The sequence below is a fragment of the Schistocerca gregaria genome, chromosome 5, assembly GCF_023897955.1.
Source record: "Schistocerca gregaria isolate iqSchGreg1 chromosome 5, iqSchGreg1.2, whole genome shotgun sequence".
NCBI classification, from domain to species: Eukaryota; Metazoa; Arthropoda; class Insecta; order Orthoptera; family Acrididae; genus Schistocerca; species Schistocerca gregaria.
This window is the reverse complement of record NC_064924.1, coordinates 489,199,840-489,225,970: the sequence shown is the minus strand read 5'-3', so window position 1 is coordinate 489,225,970 and position 26,131 is coordinate 489,199,840. Positions and strand designations below refer to the sequence as shown.

At 44.3% G+C, this 26,131-nt stretch overlaps 1 protein-coding gene across 2 annotated transcripts in view; it reads right to left on the bottom strand.

Moving 5' to 3' along the window:
* Positions 1–26,131, bottom strand: part of LOC126272754 (uncharacterized) — a 270,151-nt gene that overhangs the window by 138,251 nt on the left and 105,769 nt on the right. For both annotated transcript variants that reach the window (XM_049975859.1, XM_049975860.1), the window contains one exon: positions 7,247–7,385. In XM_049975859.1, coding sequence (XP_049831816.1) covers positions 7,247–7,385 — 139 coding nt within the window. The remainder of the gene's footprint in view (positions 1–7,246; positions 7,386–26,131) is intronic.

Genomic DNA, 26,131 nt, shown 5'->3' with positions numbered 1-26,131 from the left:
TCAGCAGTAGAGGGTAGGAGGAGTCGGGGCAGACCAAGGAGAAGGTACCTGGATTCGGTTAAGAATTATTTTGAAGTAATAGGTTTAACATCAGAAGGGGCACCAATGTTAGCACTGAATAGGGGAACATGGAGGAATTTTATAAGGGGGCTATGCTCCAGACTTAACGCTGAAAGGCATAATCCGTCTTAAATGATGATTATGATGATGAACCATTTAAGGTCACAAGTAGGAAAAAATTCAGAACGTGGATTTGGCCATATTGACATACATCCCAAACAGTCTTGCAAGTTGGATTTTCATAGTAGATTTTTAGTGATGACTTCAAATAGAGTGTGTGTTGTTATCTTCAGTCCATAGGCTGGTTTGATGCAGCTCTCCATGCTTTTCGATCTTGTGCAATGCAGAGTAGCAACACTTACAAAATAAGAATCAAAATAACTTAGAAATTAAACGCTGAAATTTAAAACAAAATTTTATTAGGTTTGTAACACATCTTATATGAAATTTTAAAAATATCAGTCATGGTTCTGAATCACTATCACTCGATTCTTTGTTGTTCATTTCTTCATACAGAGCACTGTCCTCTGTACCATTTAGTGCATTAGATATCGAATATTTTTTAAATGGTTGTTGCACAATCTGATTTGGAACACACTTCCATGCATCATAAATCCATTGGCACAATTGCGACAAACTTGCGCGTTTTACTGTTGGTGTCAGTTGTCTGTCACCTTTCCAAAGCCCGTCTGTGTACATACATTTAAGCTTTCCTTAAATGGTTTATTCAAACAGGTGTCAAGTGGTTGCAGAATTGACGTCGTCCCACCTGGAATTACTGGTAAGTCCATTTTGATTTCCTCTAATTTTCGTTTTACTGCAGGTGTTACTGATGTAAGAACATGTATGTCTTTCTTTCCTTTGACATCAAGCGTGTAATTTGTCGTCATGTCAAAATATACGGGAGTTTGGTCAGCATTTCCTATCTGACCAAGAAGGTATTGCTTTTTTGTGTGCTGCCTAATTATGAAGCGCTGAAATTCCACAAGTTTTTCTTCATAATTTTTCGGCAGCCTCTGTGCAACTGAAGTTCGCCTCTGAAGTGAAAAATCTCAGCGCATCACAAACAGATCAATCCAGCTGCAACTAGCCATAAAATTTTCCATTTTTTGCTCTCTAGCAATTTCATGTGCCTTAATTTTTAAAATTTGACCATTAAGAGGCAGGAATTTCTGACGATGCTCCTTAACAAATTCATTTAAAATGACTTTTAGTGCATGCTATCGGCCACACTTTGGCCCACTAAATGCTTTTCTTCTACTTTAACATTCAAATAATTTGTCTCTCTGCAGTCACCATCGCCAGATGTAGCTCTGATCAATCCCGTATCGCAGACCTGCACCATGATTAGAACTTTGTTCCGCAAAAGAAATAACTCCCCTCTTGATTTTGGCACTATAAAAGTGCTTATTATGGTTCAAAATTCCACGAAGCAATAGGTGATGCTACGTGAAATCTCAATAAGCCCCATCGTATCACCTCATGCAACAATCCTAAAGCCTTATGCATTGTTGGTATTTTTGTGTGATATAATTTATTTTTGCTGCTAAGAATATTTGAAAGGCTACTACATTCGAAGATGAACAATATGGAATTTCTATTTACTTTGTCGGAAAATGTATGTAAATGCTGTGATCGAAACTCGGGGTGGAGAAAAAGCTAATCTTCTCCTTTTTTTTTAGTTTATTTACTGATGCAGAGGTTTTGGTGCCACTATTTATCTTTGTGCCTGCAAAGCATGTTAGTGTAGCACTACATATATTACTTATATTCGACGGCAGATGTTAGTTGTGGTGGCACCTACCAACATTTTTCAGAACTTCTATTTACTTTGCACTCGATTCTAAGCCACAGGCGGTTTTTTGGATTACAAAAACCAGAAAGAAGTGTAGCTTAGATTTGAGTAAATATGGTATCTTTTCAACACCTCTGAGCACTGGGAGCGTTTCTCCGTCCCTGTGCAACTCTAATTCTTGGCAATCTTTTAGGTTAAATTTGTGCTCAATTTCTGCATATCTCATTTCTTTAATTTCTTTTCTGAAATGTTGAAAAGCAGTTTGAGTTGTAACCAGGTTTTCATATTCGAGTCCTAAAGTTTCTGCAGCAGCTATTACTATGTGAACCCCATTTCTATCACTAATTTTGTAACTGTCGAAAACTTTAGAGAGAAGGGGAGTAAAAAACTGCTGCTGAATGATCGGAGGAATTTTCACAGTCATTACTGTACTACAGTCACTTCTGTGCCTTCTTGATGCTGAACTCTCAGTTCCATTTCTTCATACGTTCTTTTTCTTCTGGTAAATTGTATTGTAGTTTGTTTTTATGCTTTTCCTTCCTTGCGTTTTAATTTATGATCAGTGCCAGAGACGAAGCCAAGCCATCCGTTTTGATGCTGAAGTGTTAAAGATTTCTTATCTTTTTCATTTTTCATCTGCCCCAAAGCATCAGAGTGAGCTATGTGAAAGGGATCATCCATGTTTTCTACATAAACCTCTCCTTTTTCTTTGCCTTAAGTTCTCGTCAAATTTGTCATACAGACTGAGAAACTTTTCAAAGTAGTGGTCTGTTCTTCTAGAAGGAATTTGTGCTTATTACCAAAAATAGGAACTTCCTGAACTGCATATATTGCATCTTGACTCGTTGCTAGATTTACAACTTGTACATTGTAGAAGAAAACACTTAGTACTTGCTTGTTTGAAGGTAGTTTGGTTCCAATAATTTATGGGGCTGGAGCCAACATCCGTGATGAAGCCTTTGCCATTTTTGTCTCTGGTGAACATGACAGGATAGTCAGTTTTCATCAGCAATACAAATGATTTCAAAACAATAATATAATAATCACTGTGCTCATCTTGTTCACTGTATTCCTCAAGATGATTTTTTTTTCGTGTTATATTTTGCAAAAAAAGATAAATAAACTGCAAAACTTGGCCATTTTTCTTTGACAAGCAACTGACCAGTGACCACTATCCCCAAACGAATGTCATTCTGTTAAGAAATGTCTGAATTGAAAATCAGATAACCCAAACAGTTCACAAAAACACAGTTGCAAAGGTTGGAATATTACATTTTACTAATACTGTAACAATTAACTCCCACAATATTTATTTTAATAAGACACATTACTCACTCACCTTGCATCAAATATATAGGAAACACAAACAATAACACAGCAGATAATTACAGCGAACTACGGCCACAAAACTCGCTGCCACTACCACAGTAGTATGTCTGGTTTTAAGAATTAGCCACTGGCCTACAACATTCTCCAAATCAATAAGAGAAAGCTGCCACCTGATTACTACAGCCATCTATACCTACACTTTTAATGTTTACCATAATATAAATACGGTATTTATTATATACAGGGTTTTACAAAAAGGTACGGCAAAACTTTTAGGAAACATTCAACACACATAATAAAGAAAAGATGTTATGTGGACATGTGTCCCGAAACGCTTAATTCCCATGTTAGAGCTCATTTTAGTTTCGTCAGTATGTACTGTACGTCCTCTATTCTGATGATCAAATTGTAAATTTTCACATTCAACATGTGTGGGCTGACGAGAATCCGCATGCAACTGTGCAATCACGTCATCAACACAGATTTTCTGTGAACGTTTGGGCAGGCATTGTTGGTGATGTCTTGATTGGGCCCCATGTTCTTCCACCTATGCTCAATGGAGCACATTATCATGATTTCATACGGAATACTCTACCTGTGATGCTACAACATGTGCCTTTACAAGTACGACAAAACATGTGGTTCATGCACGATGAAGCTCCTGCACATTTCAGTCGAAGTGTTCGTACGCTTCTCAACAACAGATTCGGTGAGCGATGGATTGGTAGAGGCGGACTAATTCCATGGCCTCCACGCTCTCCTGACCTCAACCCTCTTGACTTTCATTTATGGGGGAATTTGAAAGCTGCTGTCTACGCAACCCCTGTACCAAACGTAGAGACACTTCGTGCTCGTATTGTGGACGGCTGTGATATAATACGCCATTCTCCAGGGCTGCATCAGCGATTCCATGCGACGGAGGGTGAATGCTTGTATCCTCGCTAATGGAGGAGATTTTGAACATTTCCTGTAACAAAGTGTTTGAAGTCACACTGGTACGTTCTGTTGCTGTGTGTTTCCATTCCACGATTAATGTGTTTTGAAGAGAATTAATAAAATGAGCTCTAACATGGAAACTAAGTGTTTCCGGACACATGTCCACATAACATATTTTCTTTCTTGGTGTGTGAGGAATGTTTCCTGAAAGTTTGGCCGTGTCTTTTTGTAACACCCCGTACTACAATATTAGGATTAAAGTCTTAATACTGGGTTGGCAAAAATAGATCTGTCTAATAATACTTTCTTCAGTAGCACCACCAACAGTAGGACTAGTAACAGTAGCAGCAGTAGTGGTAGTGGTAGCAATAGTTGACCAACTGAGCTAAAATTTTGAACATTAGATTTTTATTGATTGGAACAATATAAGGGAGTGGAAGTTAATAGTTTAGAAAGCTGACAAATAAGGACCACTCTAACGAGCACTTGTACGGCACACTCATACACTGGCTATTTATGGGACATCTAGGAAAAATACTTCCTAGACACCCAAGGTTCATCAGCAACATATGTATAATCTGGAACCAAGATAGGGGAATGCTACAACCAATCTTCCAAAGCCATGTCATCTGTCTTTCTCCTGATCCTCATCAGCTTAGTGTGCCATCTTCTCTCACTTTTTGTTGGCCCCTCAAATATCTCAGCTTCAATAACTGCCATCTCTTTCGCACTAAAAAGTCTCTTCAACATAATCCAACCAAATATTTACAGTGAATCTGCAGTGACAACTAATCACTCATGCATAACGTTGAAGGTTTTACAATAGCCTTCACAAAAAGGCACCACACTTCAATCCAGCAACTGTCACACTGTGGCCTGAATCAAGCATTCGTGTGACTTGTGGTTCTTGATTGTGTTTTATAATAATATGCATTGTGCAATTAACAACTGAATCCAAAAAGTCATCTAATGTTAAGAGCTTCTTAGGAGAGTATTTTTCTTGCTCAGTAACAGACAAAAATACGAAGAGAGTAATAATATAGGAAGTGCTTAATTTTAATTGAGACTGGTTAAATCAGAAGTAAGCTAAGTAAGTTTGACACTTACATCAGAGGCAAAGTATTATGACATGTGGCCACTGCAATGTTGATAGAAGTGAGAGGGGGAATGTTTTATTCCTTGTCTTCCAATGTTGGTAACTCACTGGCACGTGCAGCAAACGCTGATCAGATGCTATGCTATGGTATAATTGCCAAACAGGAGTAACGTAGGTTCATGAATGTTTATTCTAGAAATGGCTGTCTTCAAATGTGGTACTTGTTTGTAGCAAGTAATATGCAATAAAATTAAGGTTGTTATATTATGACACAATGAGTAAAAGGGTAGGTTACCAATTAATAATAAAACTAGTAGGGGTAGGTGTGGTCAAGTGGACCTGCTGGGCGAAGTGGTGATAATGTATTTTTTGCCCTGAACAGTGTAGCTGCCTGCCGAGATGCACTTATATCATTTTTGTTACTTCACTTGTGTGGAGAGTAATATTTTTTTACAATATCAATGTTTGAACAGCAATGTGTTTTGGACTACAAATGTGGATCCTTGTAATTTATTTCCATTTGAATCTATGAATCATTAATGCCAACATGGTGACAATCGAGAAAAGTGGCCACACTACTCGTAGGTTGAACTGAAAAAGGTGTTCACTCTAATAAGTTATTTCCAAAAAACACACATAATACAACAGGTAAAACTGACGTCTAAACCCTTCTGTATAAAAAGCTTACAAAGCTATCATCTGCCATTCTATCCCTTTGTGACAATTTTGAATTAATTAAGTTATATTATTTAAAACCGTCTTTTCTGTTATATTTTGTCAAATACAGAAGACCAATTCCAAATGGTCTGCTGCAGCCATTTGGTATTATTTCAGATAGTAGAGCATGAAGATGCCTAGTAAATGCACACAAAAATTGGAAAAGCAAACATGGAACACTGTTGCGATGGCACTAGTTAGAGTATCTGTTTAAGTATGGAAAATTGGTCACTAAGTAAGCCCTAAAAAATGTATTTAGTCCCAATATAGTTTTTTGTTTTTCACTTAAAAGTATTTGGTGCGATACCTTATAATACATAGATTCTGAAGGATTAAGAGGTAAGCTTCTATCAGTAGCCATGGTTTGGTGAAAAGCAAATCTGTCTCCAAGAAGCCACTTTATGACCCCACCACCTTCCTGTGCAGCCCAAGGTATCACCCTACAATGTCAATATTTGCCCTTAAGCAAGAAAGAGTTTGATGGTCATACTTCGAATCTAGTCTATGAGAGAGTATTCTGTGATGTATCCACATTTATCTTTAATTTTCCAACTATCCTCACAAAGCAGCTCCTAAAGAAGCATCACCTTATCAGCGAATACATCCCAGATAGGAATATCTTATCATTTGCATGGACTTCCCACTTACTTTCATCAAGTTCTTTTATGAAGAACACCTTTCCGAAAATCCTTTCTATCTCACCAAAAGTGATATGCCATTGCCCACCCAACCTACAGAACACTGGATTCCCTTCTTAATCTGCAATCCCTTGCAACATGGCTATTGAGGACCAGAGTTCAAGACCTGTCCTATGCACTTAAGCTACAATCAGTCTTGTAACAGGAATAACCTAACATTGGAGGCAGGGCCACCTATGGAAGTAGTTATACCGTACAGTGAACTTTGTTGTAGCTGTTGCACAACCGTTAGGGTAGACACAATCATCCTAATTAAAAGCCACTGAATCACACCAACTTCTCTTAAGCAGATGGGAACTGTCCTAACATGTTTTTTGATAGCACAACCTCCCACCCCCCCTCAACTCCTTATACTTTTATCCACTCCAGCCAACCCATATGATCGGTCGCTGCAACAAAGGGGCAATCTAGCCCTCCATCTATACATGGTTGCTGTTGTTAATTAACTCTGAGAAAAGACATTGTCTAAAAAGAGAGGTCACATTTTCCAACTATGTTATGTGTTATATCTGTGTATTTCCAGTTGGATTTAACCACCAAGAATGTTAAGATCATTATTTCTCATAAAAATTAATAAATATACTTAATGGAACATTTTGCTTTGTATCATACAACCTTCAGTCGATGTGTTTCTTGTTTGTTCTGATAAGCTAGGAACAGCAGATTCTGGGATAGGCTCCAATCGCAGAGAAGGGCGTAGAATACTTAAAGCAGCACCTGCCCACGTTTTTCTACGGTGAGTTGGCCCTCTGGTCTGAAACAAATATGTTTACAGCATTAAACATTGTACAAGTCAACAGTAACCATGGTGATAATATCTGTGAACTTTGTAAACACATTGGTTGCAGCCAGAGCAGTGACAAATTACACTGTATCTTGCATGGTGGAGAGGTGTATTCTATCAAAAGATTGTTTTGATGTCATGTTTCCTATGCAAATCTCCCCTTATGTACATAACTGCTGCAACCTACACCTATTTGAAACTACTTACCTTATTCAAAATTTGGTCCCCATTAATTTTTACTCCCCATAGTATTCCTTGATGCCTCAAGATAAGTCCAGCCAAATTATCTCTTCCTTTAATCAAATTATGCCATAAAAATCATTACTCCAAAATTCGATTCAACACCTCTTCATTGGTTACCTGATCTACCACTCTATTCTTCAGTAGTCTTCCGCTGCATCACACATCAAAAACTTTTATTCGGAACAGTTTATCGCCCACATTTCATTTTTACATAAGGCTTATCTCCAAACAAATACTTCTAGAAAAAGACGCCCTATGTTTGTTCCACTATCTCTCATTCTCCAGAAAGCTTTTCTTGCTATAGGACACAAATTTTAAATTCATTTCACCTCTGCTGTTATAAATCATTTTGCTGTCAAATTAACTCCACTTCTACTAGTTTCTCATCTTGAGTAATAAGGTTGTGGTGAGTAATAATTAACAGAAAGTGAACTACTTAGCCGAGATCACTTGTAAACAACTTTTATTGTCGATTACCACTTTCTGTTACCCCCTATGGTTTTTGTCTTCAGATCTGTGAATACACTTGCACAATGTGAAATTATACAGAGATGAAATTAATTATACAATAGCAGATGCACAGTAACAGCAAAACTGTGTCATAACATTCGTCAATAAAAGATTGTATGCCTCCAGCACCAGCTGTACAAGATCTCTTTCTAAACCATTGACAGGTATGTGAGGGACGAGATGAACGATCCATCAGAAATTCATGGTTAAAACTATAGTATACAGAGTAATTTGCCAAATGCTCATACCCCACACCATACAGTATTGTGTACTTCATTGCAATACTGTTGCTAGAATATTCACTTAGTTCTTACTGAAAATTATTTATGAATTTGTAATTACAGTGTTACTCCTGCACATGTCCATAAAAGATTACTAAACACATTTTTTATAATTATTTTAAAATAGTTATTAAAATAGAAGCTAAAAATTATTCTTATTTCATTCATTTGCATAAGTTTTCCTATGTAGAAGATGTTTTACAATTTTCACAAAATGACAGACACTAAATCGCTGCACGGCAATATTTTGTAACTTATAAAAATTTTATAAACATAGTTATAATATTATTTAAGTTATAGATACATGCAGTGTTAAGTTACAAGGTGGGCTTCCACTATGTCATCTGGAAAACAGTCTATGCTGCTGATGACATCCTATGTAAATACTATGTATGCAAGTAATACATTATGGTGATAGTGGATAACACACTTAATTCAAGCAGCAACAGTCAACAGTTAGATGATGTAAAAAGCCCTTATCAGTGCCATGATCTATGCCTACACTGTGTTCGAGGGGCATGCAAAAAAGGCTCATGATGATGATATTAATTGAAGGGTTAAAGTAAAAAAAATTAACATATTAAACCAATACAAAAAACTCTAGGTAATGAATAAATAAAATTTGTGTGTAAAACAGATGATACCTCCACAAAATGTTAAGGGTATTCTCCCATGTGCTGTTCTTATCTTCATTGCCTAAAATTCCTCTCATCTTTTGCTTGTACAGAAGGAAACAAAATGTCTGAAAAATGTTGAGTGTGGGAGGATGTGTCGCCTGATATCTATGTACATAAGGATACCTTTGCACCCTGTTAGGGCACATTATCTTCATACACCAAAAAATAATCTGAAAAAATAGCAGCAGGAACTTTGTCACCAGACACAGTATACGTGATCCACTGATTTCAAAAACACGCAGTATGCAGAAGGAGCTGACAATTACATGTGATGTATTCCAGACACGAGCTAACTACTGTATGCAGTAGAGATATTTACTGTCAAGATATCTATATTTATCTTCATTGTCTGCAATTTCTATTATCATTCATTGGTACAACAAAAACACTATGTCTGAAAATATTTAAATGTGACTTGATCTGTTGCCTGAGGTCTACATGTGTGAGTTTAGTTTTGTGTTAGAGCACAAAAACAAATAGGGTCATATGCACCCATGTCAGAACCATAGAACATGAAGACATAAAATGAGTTAAAAATGACTATAAGTTAAGCCCAATCAATGGAAGGAAAGACAGATAAAAACAGGGACTTGGAAAAAGGTCCCTAAAAATATGCCACAGAGAAATGGAGGTCCCGAACTAAAGATTAAATGTCTTTTGCCATATTGCTATGACGGATAAAATGGAAAATGTCAACAGCTTGCGCATCATTCACTAAAACAGCCAATAATTTAGAAGGCAAACATAAATTAGAATGCCCTTTTTTAAAAAGGGTATTCTGCTGTGAAATGGAGGACCATCAAAGGTTGAGGGCAATGAGCACAAAGTGGTGAGGGAGCACCACTTAACAAATGGTGATGGCTAAAAAAGACAATCCCCAATAGACAACCTAACTAAAATGATCTCCTTGCAGCAAGAAGACAAAGAGGAAATTGTCCAAGCTGCTGGAAGAGGTTTAATTCCCTGGAGTTTGCTCCCATGAAGGGAGGACCAGTGGTGAAGCCACAGTGACACTATCAGCTGACAGATGGCAACACAATCACCGGGGGGACGGGTAGAACTAGCGGGCTGAGGTACGATGACAGCAGCCTTGACAGCAGCATCAGTGGCCTTGTTTCCCATCAGACTGACGTGACCAGGGACCCACATAATCACAATGTCTCAAACAGGAGTGAGAAAGTAACAGCTTTCCTGGACCCTTTGCACTAAGGATTGCACAGTGTACACCATACAGAGGCTCTGAAGGGCACTGAAAGAATCTGAGCAGATGACACGATTGAAAATCCTGTGCTGCCGGTTGTACTGCATGGTCTGATACAGTGCGAAGAGGTCTGCTGTAAACAGTGAGTAGTGTACCAGAAGCCATTGGTTTCAATGATGATGATGCACCTGATGCCATGGTCAGTCCAAGCGCGATCGGTGTACACAAAGGTACTATCGCTAAGCTTCACGTGAAGTACGAGAAACTTACAGTGATAGAGCGAGGCTGGAGTAGTGTACTTAGGAAGCATATGAAGGCCAAAGTGAGCACAAGCTGCCACACGAAGCCAAGGTGCTGAAGGGTTCACACCCTTTGGAAAAGTGGCAGGTAGTGTGAAATTAAGCTGCTGGAGCAAGAGCCGAAAGTGAACTCTAGGAGGTAACAGAGGGGAGGGAGTTGTCCCATACTGGCATTCCTAGGAGTCATTAGAGGAAGAGGCATAAGATAGGTGGCCAGGCATGGCAGACAAACGGCACGCATACCTGCTGATGAGAAAATCATGTTGGTATGACAGCAGTAGTTCGACACCTTTTGCACACAGACTCCCAACCGGGCTAGCGTAAAATGCACCAGTGGCCAAACTGATGAAATAATGGTGGATAGTACTGACATGGCATGAGAGGGACGGACAGGCGGACGCATAAATGAAACTCCCATAGTCTAGTTTCAGGAAGTACCACTGAGAACACACAGCCATTGAGAGACAGCATATAGTAGGCTGCCAAGTAAGACACACAGGAGGACCAAGAAAGTGTCCTATCAAGCAAGAGCACCAGGAAATTCTTATTTTCAACGACGGTACAGCAACAGGCCCAAAATGCAAAGACGGTGGAAGAAACTAATTGTGCCACCAGAAATTCATACAAGTGGTTTTGTCAGTAGAAAAGTGAAAGCCATTGTCCATGCTCCATGAGTAAAGACAATCAAGACAATGCAGAAGACACTGCTTAAGGAGACACTGCTTAAGGAGACAAGTCCGTGGAGAAATGCAATAAATGGCAAAATCATCTACATCTACATCCATACTCCGCAGGCCACCTGACGGTGTGTGGCGGAGGGTACCCTGAGTACCTCTATCGGTTCTCCCTTCTATTCCAGTCTCGTATTGTACGTGGCAAGAAGGATTGTCGGTATGCTTCTGTGTGGGCTCTAATCTCTCCGATTTTATCCTCATGGTCTCTTCGCGAGATATACGTAGGAGGGAGCAATATACTGCTTGACTCTTCGGTGAAGGTATGTTCTCGAAACTTTAACAAAAGCCCGTACCGAGCTACTGAGCCTCTCTCCTGCAGAGTCTTCCACTGGAGTTTATCTATCATCTCCGTAACGCTTTCGCAATTACTAAATGATCCTGTAACGAAGCACGTTGCCCTCCGTTGGATCTTCTCTATCTCTTCTATCAACCCTACCTGGTGCGGATACCACACTGCTGAGCAGTATTCAAGCATTGGGCGAACAAGCGTACTGTAACCTACTTCCTTTGTTGTCGGATTGCATTTCCTTAGGATTCTTCCAATGAATCTCAGTCTGGCATCTGCTTTACCGACAATCAACTTTATATGATCATTCCATTTTAAATCACTCCTAATGAGTACTCCCAGATAATTTATGGAATTAACTGCTTCCAGTTGCTGACCTGCTATTTTGTAGCTAAATGATAAGGGACCTATCTTTCTATGTATTCGCATCACATTACACTTGTCTACATTGAGATTCAATTGCCATTCCGTGCACCATGCGTCAATTCGCTGCAGATCCTCCTGCATTTCAGTACAATTTTCCATTGTTGCAACCTCACGATACACCACAGCATCATCTGCAAAAAGCCTCAGTGAACTTCCGATGTCATCCACCAGGTCATTTATGTATATTGTGAATAGCAACGGTCCTATGACTCTCCCCTGCGGCACACCTGGAATCACTCTTACTTCGGAAGACTTCTCTCCATTGAGAATGACATGCTGCATTCTGTTATCTAGGAACTCCTCAATCCAATCACACAATTGATCTGATAGTCCGTATGCTCTTACTTTGTTCATTAAACGACTGTGGGGAACTGTGTCAAACGCCTTGCGGAAGTCAAGAAACACGGCATCTACCTGTGAACCCATGTCTAAGGCCCTCCGAGTCTCATGGACGAATAGCGCGAGCTGGGTTTCACACGACCGTCTTTTTCGAAACCCATGCTGATTCCTACAGAGCAGATTTCTAGTCTCCAGAAAAGACATTATACTCTAACATAATATGTGCCCTTTTCCAATCCTTTGGAACGCTTTGCTCTTCTAGAGACCTACGGTACTTTGCTGCAAGAAGGGGGGCAAGTTCCTTCGCGTACTCTGTGTAAAATCGAACTGGTATTCCATCAGGACCAGCGGCCTTTCCTCTTTTGAGCGATTTTAATTGTTTCTCTATCCCTCTGTCGTCTACTTCGATATCTACCATTTTGTCAACTGTGCGACAATCTAGAGAAGAAAGCACAGTGCACTCTTCCTCTGTGAAACAGCTTTGGAAGAAGACATTTAGTAATTCGGCCTTTAGTCTGTCATCCTCTGTTTCAGTACCATTTTGGTCACAGAGTGTCTGGACATTTTGTTTTGATCCACCTACCGCTTTGACATAGGACCAAAATTTCTTAGGATTTTCTGCCAAGTCAGTACATAGAACTTTACTTTCGAATTCATTGAAAGCCTCTCGCATAGCCCTCCTCACACTGCATTTCGCTTCGCGTAATTTTTGTTTGTCTGCAAGGCTTCGGCTATGTTTATGTTTGCTGTGAAGTTCCCTTTGCTTCCGCAGCAGTTTTCTAACTCTGTTGTTGTACCACGGTGGCTCTTTCCCATCTTTTACGATCTTGCTTGGCACATACTCATCTAACGCATATTGTACCATGGTTTTGAACTTGGTCCACTGATCAACACTGTCTGTACTTGAGACAAAACTTTTGTGTTGAGCCACCAAGTACTCTGAAATCTGCTTTTTGTCACTTTTGCTAAACAGAAAAATCTTCCTACCTTTTTTAATATTTCTATTTACGGCTGAAATCATCGATGCAGTAACCGGTTTATGATCGCTCATTCCCTGTTCTGCATTAACTGATTCAAATAGTTCGGGTCTGTTTGTCACCAGAAGGTCTAATATGTTATCGCCACGAGTCGGTTTTCTGTTTAACTGCTCAAGGTAGTTTTCAGATAAAGAACTTGAAAATATTTCACTGGATTCTTTGTCCCTGCCACCCGTTATGAACGTTTGAGTCTCCCAGTCTATATCCGGCAAATTAAAATCTCCACCCAGAACTATAACATGTTGGGGAAATCTACTCGAAATATTTTCCAAATTATTCTTCAGCTGCTGAGCCACAACCGCTGCTGAGCCCGGGGGCCTATAGAGACATCCAATTACAATGTCTGAGCCTGCTTTAACCGTGACGTTCACCCAAACTATTTCACAATTCGAATCTCCGCCAATTTCTTTCGATACTATTGCACTTCTTATTGTTATAAACATGCCTTTCCCTTCACTGCCCAGCCTGTCTTTGTGGTATACATTCCAATCTGAGTTTAGGATTTCATTACTGTTTACATGTGGTTTCAGCCAACTTTCTGTCTATGGGCGTTGTGAGCGTTTATTAATGAGAGCAGTTCTGGGACCTTTCTATAGACACTCCTGCAGTTTACTATTAGCACATTAATATTGTTATTCCCTGTTGCATTTTGCCTACTCCTGCCTTGCCGCGTCCCAGGAGGCGTCTTGTCGGGCCTAGGGAGGGAATTCTCTAACCTAAAAAAACCCCATGTGCACTCCACACGTACTCCGCTACCCTCGTAGCCGCTTCCGGCGTGTAGTGCATGCCTGACCTATTCAGGGGGACCCTACATTTCTCCACCCGATAGCGGAGGTCGAGAAATTTGCACCCCAGCTCTCCGCAGAATCGTCTGAGCCTCTGGTTTAAGCCTTCCACTCGGCTCCAAACCAGAGGACCGTGATTGGTTCTGGGAACGATACTACAAATAGTTAGCTCTGATTCCACCCCGCGAGCGAGGCTTTCCGCCTTCACCAACTCCGCCAACCGCCTGTACGAACTGAGGATGACCTCTGAACCCAGACAGCAGGAGTCATTGGTGCCGACATGAGCAACAATTTGCAGTCGGGTGCACCCAGTGCTCTCTATCGCCGCTGGTAGGGCCTCCTCCACATCTCGGATGAGAGCCCCCGGCAAGCAGACAGAGTGAACACTGGCCTTCTTCCCCGACCTTTCCGCTATTTCCCTAAGGGGCTCCATCACCCGCCTAACGCTGGAGCTCCCCATAACTAATAAACCCCTCCCCCCATGTGCCTGCTCGGACCTTGCTGAAGGAGCAGCCACATGTCCACTCACAGGCAGAGCGGGCGATGCCACACGGCCAGCCTCCACATTGACCCTCCGCCTCGTGCGCCGCGAACGCCGCTGAACCCGCCACTCCCCTTGGGGAGAGGGTGGCCCAACCGTGCCCGGTACCCGCGAAGATGTCTCGACAGCAGGGACAGTGGGTGAAGCATGTAACACCTGGGGTGTACCTTGCCATGCACCAGACTCCCCACTGCCGCTACACTCCGAGGCAGCAGCCTGAAGACGGCTGACCGCGGCCATCAACACGCTCAGCTGTTCGCGAAGAGTGGCCAGCTCCTCCTGCGTCCGTACACAGCAGCCAGACATCCTATCATCAATGAAAAGGGAGCCAGGATTACCCAGTAAGAGCCAGGCCATAATAGGATTAATGGCTGTAGAAAAGAGGATGAGACTCAGGATGTAACTACAACATTTTCCTGGCTAAATGTGTTCTACAAGGGAGAACACAATGTACGTTGAAAACTTTTTAAAAATTCCTGAAGGAAACCAGACATGCGGCCATGTAGGCCTCACATGTAGAGAGTCTGAAGGATACCAGTCCTCCAGCAGCCTTTCTCAAAAATTATGGCCTCGGTCTGGTATTTCCACAGAAAACCATTCATGATGAGATAATCAACTGCAGAATGGAGTGCTCGAAATCCACACTGTGCAGTGGTTAGTAAATTGCCAAACTTGAGCCACCATATAAGCTGGGCATGAATCTTATGTTACATCGTCTTGCAAACACAGTTGGTGAGCAAAATGGGACAATAACTATAAGGAAGGTGTTTGCCCTTACTGGGCTTAGGTATGGCGATGACAGTGGCTTCATGCCAACATCTGGGAAACACTCCCTCTGCCCAGATACGATTGTAGAGATTTTACGTATGAAGGAGAAAGTGCTTGCCCACATCACAATGTGAATATCGTCTGGCCATGGGGTGGAGGACCGGGAAGAAGTGAGAACATGATCTAGCTCCCTCATAGTAAAGGCAGCATCGTAGCATTCACGAGAAGGCTATCAACCAAGTGTCCTCACACACATTCCCAATGGAGGAATGCACGGTAATAGTGGGTGGAGCTTGAAATCTCCACAAAATAGCGGCCCAAGGTGTTGGAGGTAGAAATAGGGTGCACAATGACATCTGCTACACTCAGAGTGAAACTGATTAATGGATCTTGGTCCCTGAGAGCCATTGGAGGTTGGTCCACTTGGTGGAAAAGGGAGTGGAGCTGTTAAAAGAACTATTATATGAAATCCAACTAGCTTTCTTGCTATCCCACTGTGCACACGACTGTTTATAACGAATGCTGTTTGCCCTTGTAGCATGATGGTTAAAAATGCACACAGGACATCTCAGTGCATGAATTGCATCATGGCACGCCTCAATCCACCAAGAGACCGGGACTCAGTACGGTAAAGAGGAAGTGGGAGGAATGGAATGTTCTGCGGCAGTAAGTATAATGTTTGTAAGATATTCTACCTGGTCATCACAACTGAGGTTATGTTGTCTGTCAAAGTAAAGCCTCCAGTTAGTCTTAAAAAGCTGCTTTTTGGGGGTGCAATGGGTGGGGTAGGAGTCAGCAGAAGGATAGCATTTGGGAAAGGGTCACTCTAATACATGTCAGAGAAAAGGGACCACTTGAAATAACGGGCAATCTGGGTAGTGCAGAAGCAGAGGTCCAAATGGGAATAGGTGTGTATTGAGTCTGAAAGGAACGTACATGCTCCCGTGTTAAGATATATAAGGTTAAGTTTATTGAGATGTACTGCCAAGAGGGCACCTCTCTGACAGGTTCTAGAAGAGCCCCAATGGGAATGGTGCACATTAAAGTCACCAAACAGCATAAAGAGGTGAGGGAGCTGCCCAATAAGCTGGAGGAAGTCTGCATTGATGATAGTGAATGACAGAGGGATGTAAACGGTACAAAGGGGAAATGTGAAGTGAGGAAGGAAAACGCGGACTGCAACAGCTTGAAGCTGGGTAGTCAGGGAGATGGTTTGATCATGGACGTCATCCCAGATAAGAGCATCACTCTCCCATAAGACGGGATACCGTCCTCGGAGGAAAGTCAAAGGGGACCAGAAAGAAATGCGAGATCTGAGAATGGTCATTAGGATGCAATTTTGTTTCCTGGGGGCAGAGAACAAGTGGATGCTGTGGTTCCAAGAGCGGCAATAATTCCTCCTCCTTGGATCCAAGACCACAATCGTTCCACTGGAAGAGAGTCATGACAAGGAAAGGGGAGGAGGGAAGAAATAAAGGGTGTCACATCGGCTGCAGCCAAGTGCCAGCCTTCAAAGACTCAAAGCTACAGGGTGCAGAGGCTGGATGATCTTGCTCCATGCTCTCTACAGAGGTGTCTGCATTCTCCCTCCGTTTGACTGTGGAGTCCCAGGGCAGAAAAACGGTTGGTTGTGCGCATTGGTGGCATGGAGGTCGGCTGAGTGAGGGTAGCATGTGGCGACACCATCTAAGAGGATCTCGAAGTCAGTGAAGGAGAAGACCAATTGCCTTTGTTTGATTTTTTGGAGCTTTTCCATTTGGCATAGGAAGACTCAGATGTTTATTGGCTGGAGGGACATAAGAAGTCTTTGAGAGAGTATTTCATTTGTCTTTCCTGTTCTGCCGGTTATGTAGCATGTGACTTCGCCCCATGAGATGGAAGTTTGGTGACTTGTTGCACAGCTGGAGGAGGAGGTGGCTGGTATGCTGTGGAGGAGGCTGGTATGCTACCATGAGTGGTTGATTTTACTACTGCGGTCCTGAATTTGAGATCGCATGTCTGCAGGGCCATGCCCTTTATGGAGCAAGATGTGGCAGGAACAATACTGTAAGTGCCGGATGGTAGAACTCAGGATTTCCAACAACTTGCGAGCGACTGGGTAAGGCCCTTTTTCCTTCACCTGGATCTCCTGGACTGCCCACTCATCGAGATACATGGGACAATCTCGTGAGGAGGCAGCATGGTTGCCAATGCAATTAGTACAATGGGAATGGGAAGAAGGAAGCGGACAATAACCCTTGTGAGGATCCCTACCGCAGGTTACACACTGGGCCGGCTGTCAACAAGACATCCGAGCGTGGCTGTAACTATGACAATGATAACAGCGCATCGGGTTCAGAATGTATAGTTGGACTGTGATGACTTCATAGTTGGCTTTGATCTTTGATGGAAGCACCACTGTATTGAAAGTGAGAAAATGAGTGTGTTTGGGCAATAAGGATGCACATACCTTTCTCATGTAGCCGACACACTGCAATGGTGCCCTGATCAGAGAGGTATGTTTGGATTTCTCCTTGGTCAGACTATCAAGCAGCCTAGTGTAAACAACACATGCAAAGAACTCCGAGTTCTATGTGCCTCAACACAAACAGAATAGAAGTGGAGGAGCGAAGCTGCAAGCAGTAGTTGTGCTTGAGAAGCAAAAGTAGTCTCCAAGAGGAAAATGCCATTATGTAAATGAGAGCAGTATTTCACAGGGCCAGGAGGAATGATTATGCGGAGGCAGTTTCGTACAACCTACCCACTTGTTTTCAAACTTAGTTCAACCTGTTCCCGTGAGTGGCGGCGTCACAGCATGTCTTCAAGATGGCTGCTACACTTGAACTTCGTCAGAAGTAATATGCTGTCATAGAGTTCCTGTGCTGTAAAAACGAGACAGTGGGAAACATCTACAAGAGGTTGAAAAAGGTGTATAGAGATGCTGCTGTCGATCGCAGTACAGTTAGTCGGTGGGCAAGCAGGTTACGTGATGAAAGCGGGCACAGCAATTTTGAGGATTGTCCTCACAGTGGCAGGCCGTGAGCTGCACACACTCCAGAGAATGTGCAGAGCATTAACGAATTGGTGACTGCTGACAAACACATCACAGCGAACAAATTGTCACACTACATTGGGATAGGGAAAGGAAGTGTTTGCAGAATACTGAAAGAGTTGGCATTAAAAGAGGTTTGTGCTAGGTGGGTTCCCAGGATGTTGACAGTGACTCACAAAGAAACAAGAAAAATGGTATGCAGCGAACTTTTGGAACAGTACGAGAATGGTGGCTATGAATTTCTTGGAAGAAATGTGACAGGTGATGAAACATGGCTCCATCATTTTTCACCAGAGACGAAGAGGCAATCAATGGAGTGGCATCATCCAAATTCACCCAAGAAAAAATATTTCAAAACCACACCTCCTGCTGGAAAAGTTATGGCTACGGTGTTTTTTGATTCCTAAGGACTCTTACTTGTCGACATCATGCCAAGTGGAACCACCATAAATTCTGATGCATATATGACAACACTGAAGAAACTTCAAGCTCGACTGAGTTGTGTTCGACCACATCGGCTGTTGCACGACAATGCAGAGCCACACGTCAGTCAAAAAACCATGGAAGCGATCACAAAACTCGGATAGACAACACAAACACCCACCTTACAGTCCTGACCTGGCTCCATGTGACTATCATCTCTTTGGGAAACTGAAAGACTCTCTTCACGGAACAAGGTTTGAAGATGACGACTCCCTTGTGCATGCTGACAAACAGTGGATCAAACAGGATGGTCCAGAATTTTACCGTGCGGTTATAGAGGCGCTGTTTCTACGATGGCATATGGCAGTTGCAAGAGGGATGGAAATTATGTGGAGAAATGAAAATATTGTTCCTAAAGAATATATCTACACACTGTAAAACTTTCAAACATGTAGAATAAAACATGGATTTTAAAAAATTGTGTGCATTTTTTTTTGGGTGAGTGACCCTTGTATATTCTATCTAGTGATGATATCTTTTGTCAACTCTTGAATTACTAATCTCATTATATATGTAAAGCAGCATGTAATTATTAGCGTTGTTTGTGTGGTTTGCTCAGTATATTGATACAAAAGATATCTTTTGTATTTGTCAACTGATAAAACAACTGTTACAACTTCTTTGCATGCTGTGTGGTTCTTTAGTGGATAAAGAAGTGGGGAACAAATGCTGTTCCAGTACCAAATAGTAAAAATAATACATACTTTTGTTGTGTAATTGCAGTGCCAGCTGCTGAAAGTAGAATTGAATGTAGAAATAAATACATATACAAAAGATTTATAAATGTGTCACTCCTCAATACAGCTTCCATTAAGATGTTCAGCCCTGGATACTATAGAAGTCTGTAAATGTTATTCAACTGCACACACACACACACACACACACACACACACACACACACACACACACACACAAAATGAGGTCTGTACACAATTGGCTGAACTTAAGTACACCCACCGCTGGAGTTCTGGAAAGGGGATCTTTCACGGCAGCACCCTTGTCCTGCACTGGCATCTGTAGGTCACATACAGAGTAACTGGTGGTATACGTATTTGAAAGTACGGTGGATCAGAGAGTGACAGATACTGCAAACATTATATTAAATTTTGCGCTGGCAGCTGTTTAGGCCAAAAGATACCTTTTTTCAAGCTGATCTCTTCAGGCTACAACCACTGCAGTTATAAGTTTGCACTGCTATGTTTACACATTATTTGTTGATCTATGAAGATAACGTGCCCTAATAAGGGGCGCTGGTACCCTTACATGTATAGACATCAGGCGACACGTCCTTCCATACTCAAGTGTTTTCAGACATTGTATTTTCTCCTGTATCAGCAAAAGATAAGAGGAATCATGGAGAGTGAAGGTAAATACAGCACACAGAAAGATACTCTTAACATAAATCAGTAAACAAGCATTTTGTGGGGTGTCATGCACTTATGCGTGAATTTAATTTCTTCATTAACTAGAGCTTTTTATATTGCTTTAATGTGTTGTTAATTCTCTGACTAATCTATCCATTAATATCATCATGATGGTTCAGATATGGGTGGTTACATCATCTAACTGTTGTTACTATGTGAATGAAGTGTTTTATCCACTACATCTATCTACATGACTACTCTGCAATTCACATTTAAGTGCTTGGCAGAGGGTTCATCGAAACACAATCATACTATCTCTCTACTATTCCACTCCCGAACAGCGAGCGGGAAAAACGAACACCTAAACCTTTCTGTTCGAGCTCTGATTTCTCTTATTTTATTTTGATGATCATTCCTACCTATGTAGGTTGGGCTCAACAAAATATTTTCGCATTCGGAAGAGAAAGTTGGTGACTGAAATTTTGTAAAAAGGTCTCGCCGCGACAAAAAACGTCTATGCTGTAATGACTTCCATCCCAACTCGTGTATCATATCTGCCACACTCTCTCCCCTATAACGCGATAATACAAAACGAGCTGCCCTTTTTTGCACCCTTTCGATGTCCGTCAATCCCACCTGGTAAGGATCCCACACCGCGCAGCAATATTCTAACAGAGGACGAACGAGTGTAGTGTAAGCTGTCTCTTTAGTGGATTTGTTGCATCTTCTAAGTGTCCTGCCAATGAAACGCAACCTTTGGCTCGCCTTCCCGACAATATTATCTATGTGGTCCTTCCAACTGAAGTTGTTCGTAATTTTAACATCCAGGTACTTAGTTGAATTGACAGCCTTGAGAATTGTACTATTTATCGAGTAATCGAATTCGAACAGATTTCTTTTGGAACTCGTGTGGATCATCTCACACTTTTCGTTATTTAGCGTCAACTGCCACCTGGTTGGTTGGTTTGTGGGGGTTAAAGGGACCGGACTACTTAGGTCATCGGTCCCTTGTTCCACTACCATAATAATACACGAAGAAAAGTCCAACAAGCAATAAACACATAACAGAGACGACAAGGGACGACACAGTACAAGAAAGACATAGACGAAGACCAGAGAAAAGAGATTAAAAGACACACAGAGTGCGACGGTCATTGGCCGACCATGAAAATAAAACTGGAAAGGCCAACAACCAAGGGACACATTAAAACACCACAAACTAAAACCCCAGGCCAAAAGCCACAGTCGACACTAAAAAAAATAAAAAGGGACTCTCATATTGAATGATAAAAACCCCCTGCTCGAATAAAACGGAGAACTAAGTCAGCCATAGTGGAGTCATCGGTTAAAAGAGCAGGGAGTGTATCAGGCAGCGCGAACGTCTGCCTGAGGGCAGTTAAAAGTGGGCAGTCTAGTAAGACGTGTACCACGGTCAGGGCCAATCCGCAGCGACAGAGAGGCGGGTCGTCACGGCACAAGAGATACGCGTGCGTGAGCCGGGTATGTCCTATGCGGAGCCGGCAGAGGACGACAGCGTCCTTGCGAGACCCCCGCATGGAGGAGCGCCACACACTGGTTGTCTCCTTGACTGCCCGAAGTTTGTTGGGAGAGGGCAGGGTGCGCCACTCATCACGCCAAGCAGCAAGGACCTTCTGCCGCAATACGGATCGGACGTCACTCTCTAAAAGACCGATCTCCATGGCCGGGGAACTGACCGCCTGTTTCGCCAGTTCGTCAACCCGCTCGTTACCCGGGATGCCGACGTGACCCGGGGACCAAACAAAGGTGACAGAGCGGCCGCAACGGACGAGAGTATGGAGGGACTCCTGGATGGCCATCACCAGACGGGAACGAGGGAAACACTGGTCAAGAGCTCGTAAACCGCTCAGGGAGTCACTACAGATGACAAAGGACTCACCTGAGCGGGAGCGGAGAAACTCTAGGGCACGATAGATGGCAACCAACTCGGCAGTGTATACACTGGAGCCAGCTGCCAATGACCGTTGCTCACAATAATCCCGTAGAGTGAGAGCGTAACCAGTGTGACCAGAGACCACCGAACCGTCGGTTTAGGCCACCGCCGCGTTCGGAAACTCGGCCAGGATGGAAAGAAAGCGGCGGCGGAGGGCCTCCGGAGGCACTGAGACCTTCGGACCCTGTGCCAAGTCGAGCCGAAGGCACGGTCGGGGCACACTCCACGGGGGCAGACGGAGATTGGCCCGGAAAACAGGCGGCAGAGGAAAAAAGTCAAGGCCACGGAGAAGGTCCTGGAGGCGAACCGCAATGGGACACCCTGACCGGGGCCGCCTGTCTGGAACATGGACGATCGAGCGCGGGAACAGGAGACGGTAGTTTGGATGCCCTGGCATGCTATAAACGTGCACGGCATAGGCGGCCAGAAGGCGGTCACGCCGGAACCGCAATGGAGGGACACCAGCCTCCACAAGTATGCTGTCGACGGGGCTTGTCCGGAACGCTCCCGTGGCGAGGCGGATCCCGCAGTGGTGTATGGGATCCAGCAATCGCAATGCTGAAGGCGAGGCAGAGCCGTACGCCACACACCCATAATCAAGGCGGGACTGGATCAGCGCTTGATATAGGTGGAGGAGGGTGGACCAGTCGGCACCCCACCTGGTGTGGCTTAAGCAACGGAGAGCGTTTAAGTGCCGCCAGCATGTTTGCTTCAGCTGCCTAATATGGGGCAGCCAAGTCAACCGGGTATCGAACACCAGTCCCAAGAACCGATGCGTCGCGACCACAGCAAGAGGTTCACCGTCAAGGTAAAGGCGCGGCTCAGGGTGAACCGTGCGACGCCGGCAGAAATGCATAACGCAGGTCTTCGCGGCCGAAAACTGGAAGCCGTGCGCTACAGCCCATGACTGCGCCTTGCGGATGGCACCTTGCAGCTGCCGTTCAGCAGCGGCGATGCCACTGGAGCTGTAATATAGGCAGAAGTCGTCCGCATATAAAGAAGCCGCGACGGACGACCCCACCGCCACAACGAGCCCATTGATGGCAATTAAAAACAGGGACACACTGAGGACAGACCCCTGTGGGACCCCGTTCTCCTGGACCCGGGAGGAACTATGCGACGCAGCTACTTGCACGCGGAAGGAACGATACGAAAGAAAATTCTGAATAAAAATCGGGAGCGGGCCCCTAAGGCCCCACCCATGAAGTGTGGCCAGGATGTGATGGCGCCAAGTCGTATCGTATGCCTTCCGCATGTCGAAGAAGACGGCAACCAGATGTTGGCGGCGCGCAAAGGCTGTACGGATGGCAGACTCCAGGGAGACCAGATTATCGACGGCAGAGCGGCCTTTACGGAACCCACCCTGAGACGGAGCCAGAAGGCCCCGAGACTTGAGGAGCCAACTCAACCTCCGGCTCACCATACGTTCCAGCAACTTGCAAGGAACGTTGGTGAGGCTTATGGGGCGATAGCTGTCCACCTCCAGCGGGTTCTTGCCAGGTTTCAATACGGGGAGGACTATGCTTTCCCGCCATTGAGACGGGAAAACACCCTCGACCCAGACGCGATTGAAAAGATCTAGGAGGCGTCGCTGGCAAGGCACTGAGAGGTGTTTCAGCATCTGGCTGTGAATGCGGTCTGGTCCAGGAGCCGTATCAGGGCAAGCAGAAAGTGCGCTCTGGAATTCCCATTCGCTGAAAGGAGCATTGTACGACTCCGCGTGGCGCGTGTGAAAGGAAAGCCTCCGACTTTCCAACCGCTCTTTCCGGGAGCGGAAGGCCAACGGGTAGTTCGTTGACGCGGAACACTGAGCAAAATGCTCTGCTAACCGGTCCGCAATCGTGTCGGAGTCGGTGCACACTGCTCCATTCAGCGAAAGCCCAGGGACAGAGACAGGTGGCCGATAGCCTTGGAGTCGCCGAATCTTGGCCCAAACCTGCGATGCAGAGGTACGGACGCCAATGGTGGAAACATAACGTTCCCAGCACTCCTGCCTCCGTTGGCGAATAAGGCGTCGGGCTCGGGCGCGGAACTGTTTAAAAGCAATGAGGGTCTCCAACGACGGGTGCCGCTTATGGCGCTGAAGAGCCCGCCGGCGATCTCGAATCGCCTCTGCGATCTCGGGCGACCACCACGGCACAGTCCTCCGCCGAGGTGACCCGGATGTACAGGGAATCGCAGATGCCGCCGCAGAAACGATGCTGGTGGTGACCGACTGAACCACCGCATCAATCGAATCAGTGGAAGGAGGTGCGATCACTGCGACAGATGTAAATAAGTCCCAATCAGCCTTATTCAGAGCCCATCTGGAGGGGCGTTCAGAAGAGTGACGCTGTGGCAGTGACAGAAAGATGGGGAAATGGTCACTACCACATAAGTCGTCATGGACCCTCCAGTGGATGGATGGTGAAAGTCCGGGGCTGCAAATAGAAAGGTCAATGGCCGAAAACGAGCCATGGACCGCACTAAAGTGGGTCGCCTCTCCCGTGTTTAAAAGGCAGAGGTCAAGCTGTGACAGAAGAGTCTCGACATCTCTGCCCCGGCCAGTAATCGCGGCGCTACCCCACAAGGGGTTATGGGCGTTAAAGTCGCCCAGCAACACAAAGGGAGGCGGCAGTTGTCCTATCAATGCAGCCAACACATGACGAGAGACATCACCATCCGGCGGAAGGTACAAACTGCAGACAGTAATAGGCTGAGGCGTCCACATCCTTACAGCGACAGCCTCTAGGGGTGTATGAAGAGGCACACACTCGCTGTAGATAGAGTTAAGGACGTAGACGCAGACTCCACCAGACACCCTCTCATAAGCTGCCCGGTTCTTATAATAACCCCGATACCCTCGTAGGGCAGGGGTCCGCATTGCCGGAAACCACGTTTCCTGGAGGGCAATGCAGAAGAAAGGGTGACTGCTGACGAGTTGGCGGAGCTCAGCAAGGTGGTGGAAAAAACCGCTGCAGTTCCACTGGAGAATCACTTTGTCCATGGGCGAAATAGGCGTGAAGGGACCGAGGAGGCAGATCACGTCACTGGGTCACCTGCTGTCACCGATCGAGGACCAGTACAATCGGCGTCCTTGGCGTCTGAGGGTATGGCGAGATCCAGGTCCTCAGCGGACGCCAGGATCTCCACCTCATCCTCAGGCGCAGAGCCTGTATGTAGCGGTGGGGTGGATGCCACCGCGCGTTCCTTGGCCTTAGAGGCCTTCTTCTTCTTCGTCTTCTCTCTCTGCTCCTTGGGCTTTACTGGCTGGGAGGGCTCCACCGAGTCAGTCTCCGGGACGGAGGAGGAGCGGGAAGCCCTGCGACCAGCCGCTGGCCTGCTTTTCAGCCATTGGCTGACGTCACCCTTCCCAGAGGTGGAAACCTGGGAAGGGAGGGACCCGAGGGATCCCTTGCGAGAGAGAGTCGCCGAAGAAGTCGGACGCTTCTCCGGCTTAGAGTTGGGGACTTGTGTCCCCGATGGTTGGGGGGTCGTTGCTCCTGAGGTAGGTGGTGCAGGAGCAACAGATGGGGAAGTGCCCCCCACCATCAAGGGGGCAGGTGTAGTATTCCGGCTCAGAGTGTTCAGTGGAATCGGTGCAGCAGATGACAAAACTACTGTTTTGGCAGCGGTGGCATAGGAGCTGGTTAGAGCCACAGGATGTAGCCTCTCGTATTTCCGCTTAGCCTCAGTATAGGTCACGCGGTCCAGGGCCTTATATTCCATGATCCTTCGTTCTTTCAGTAGAACCTTGCAG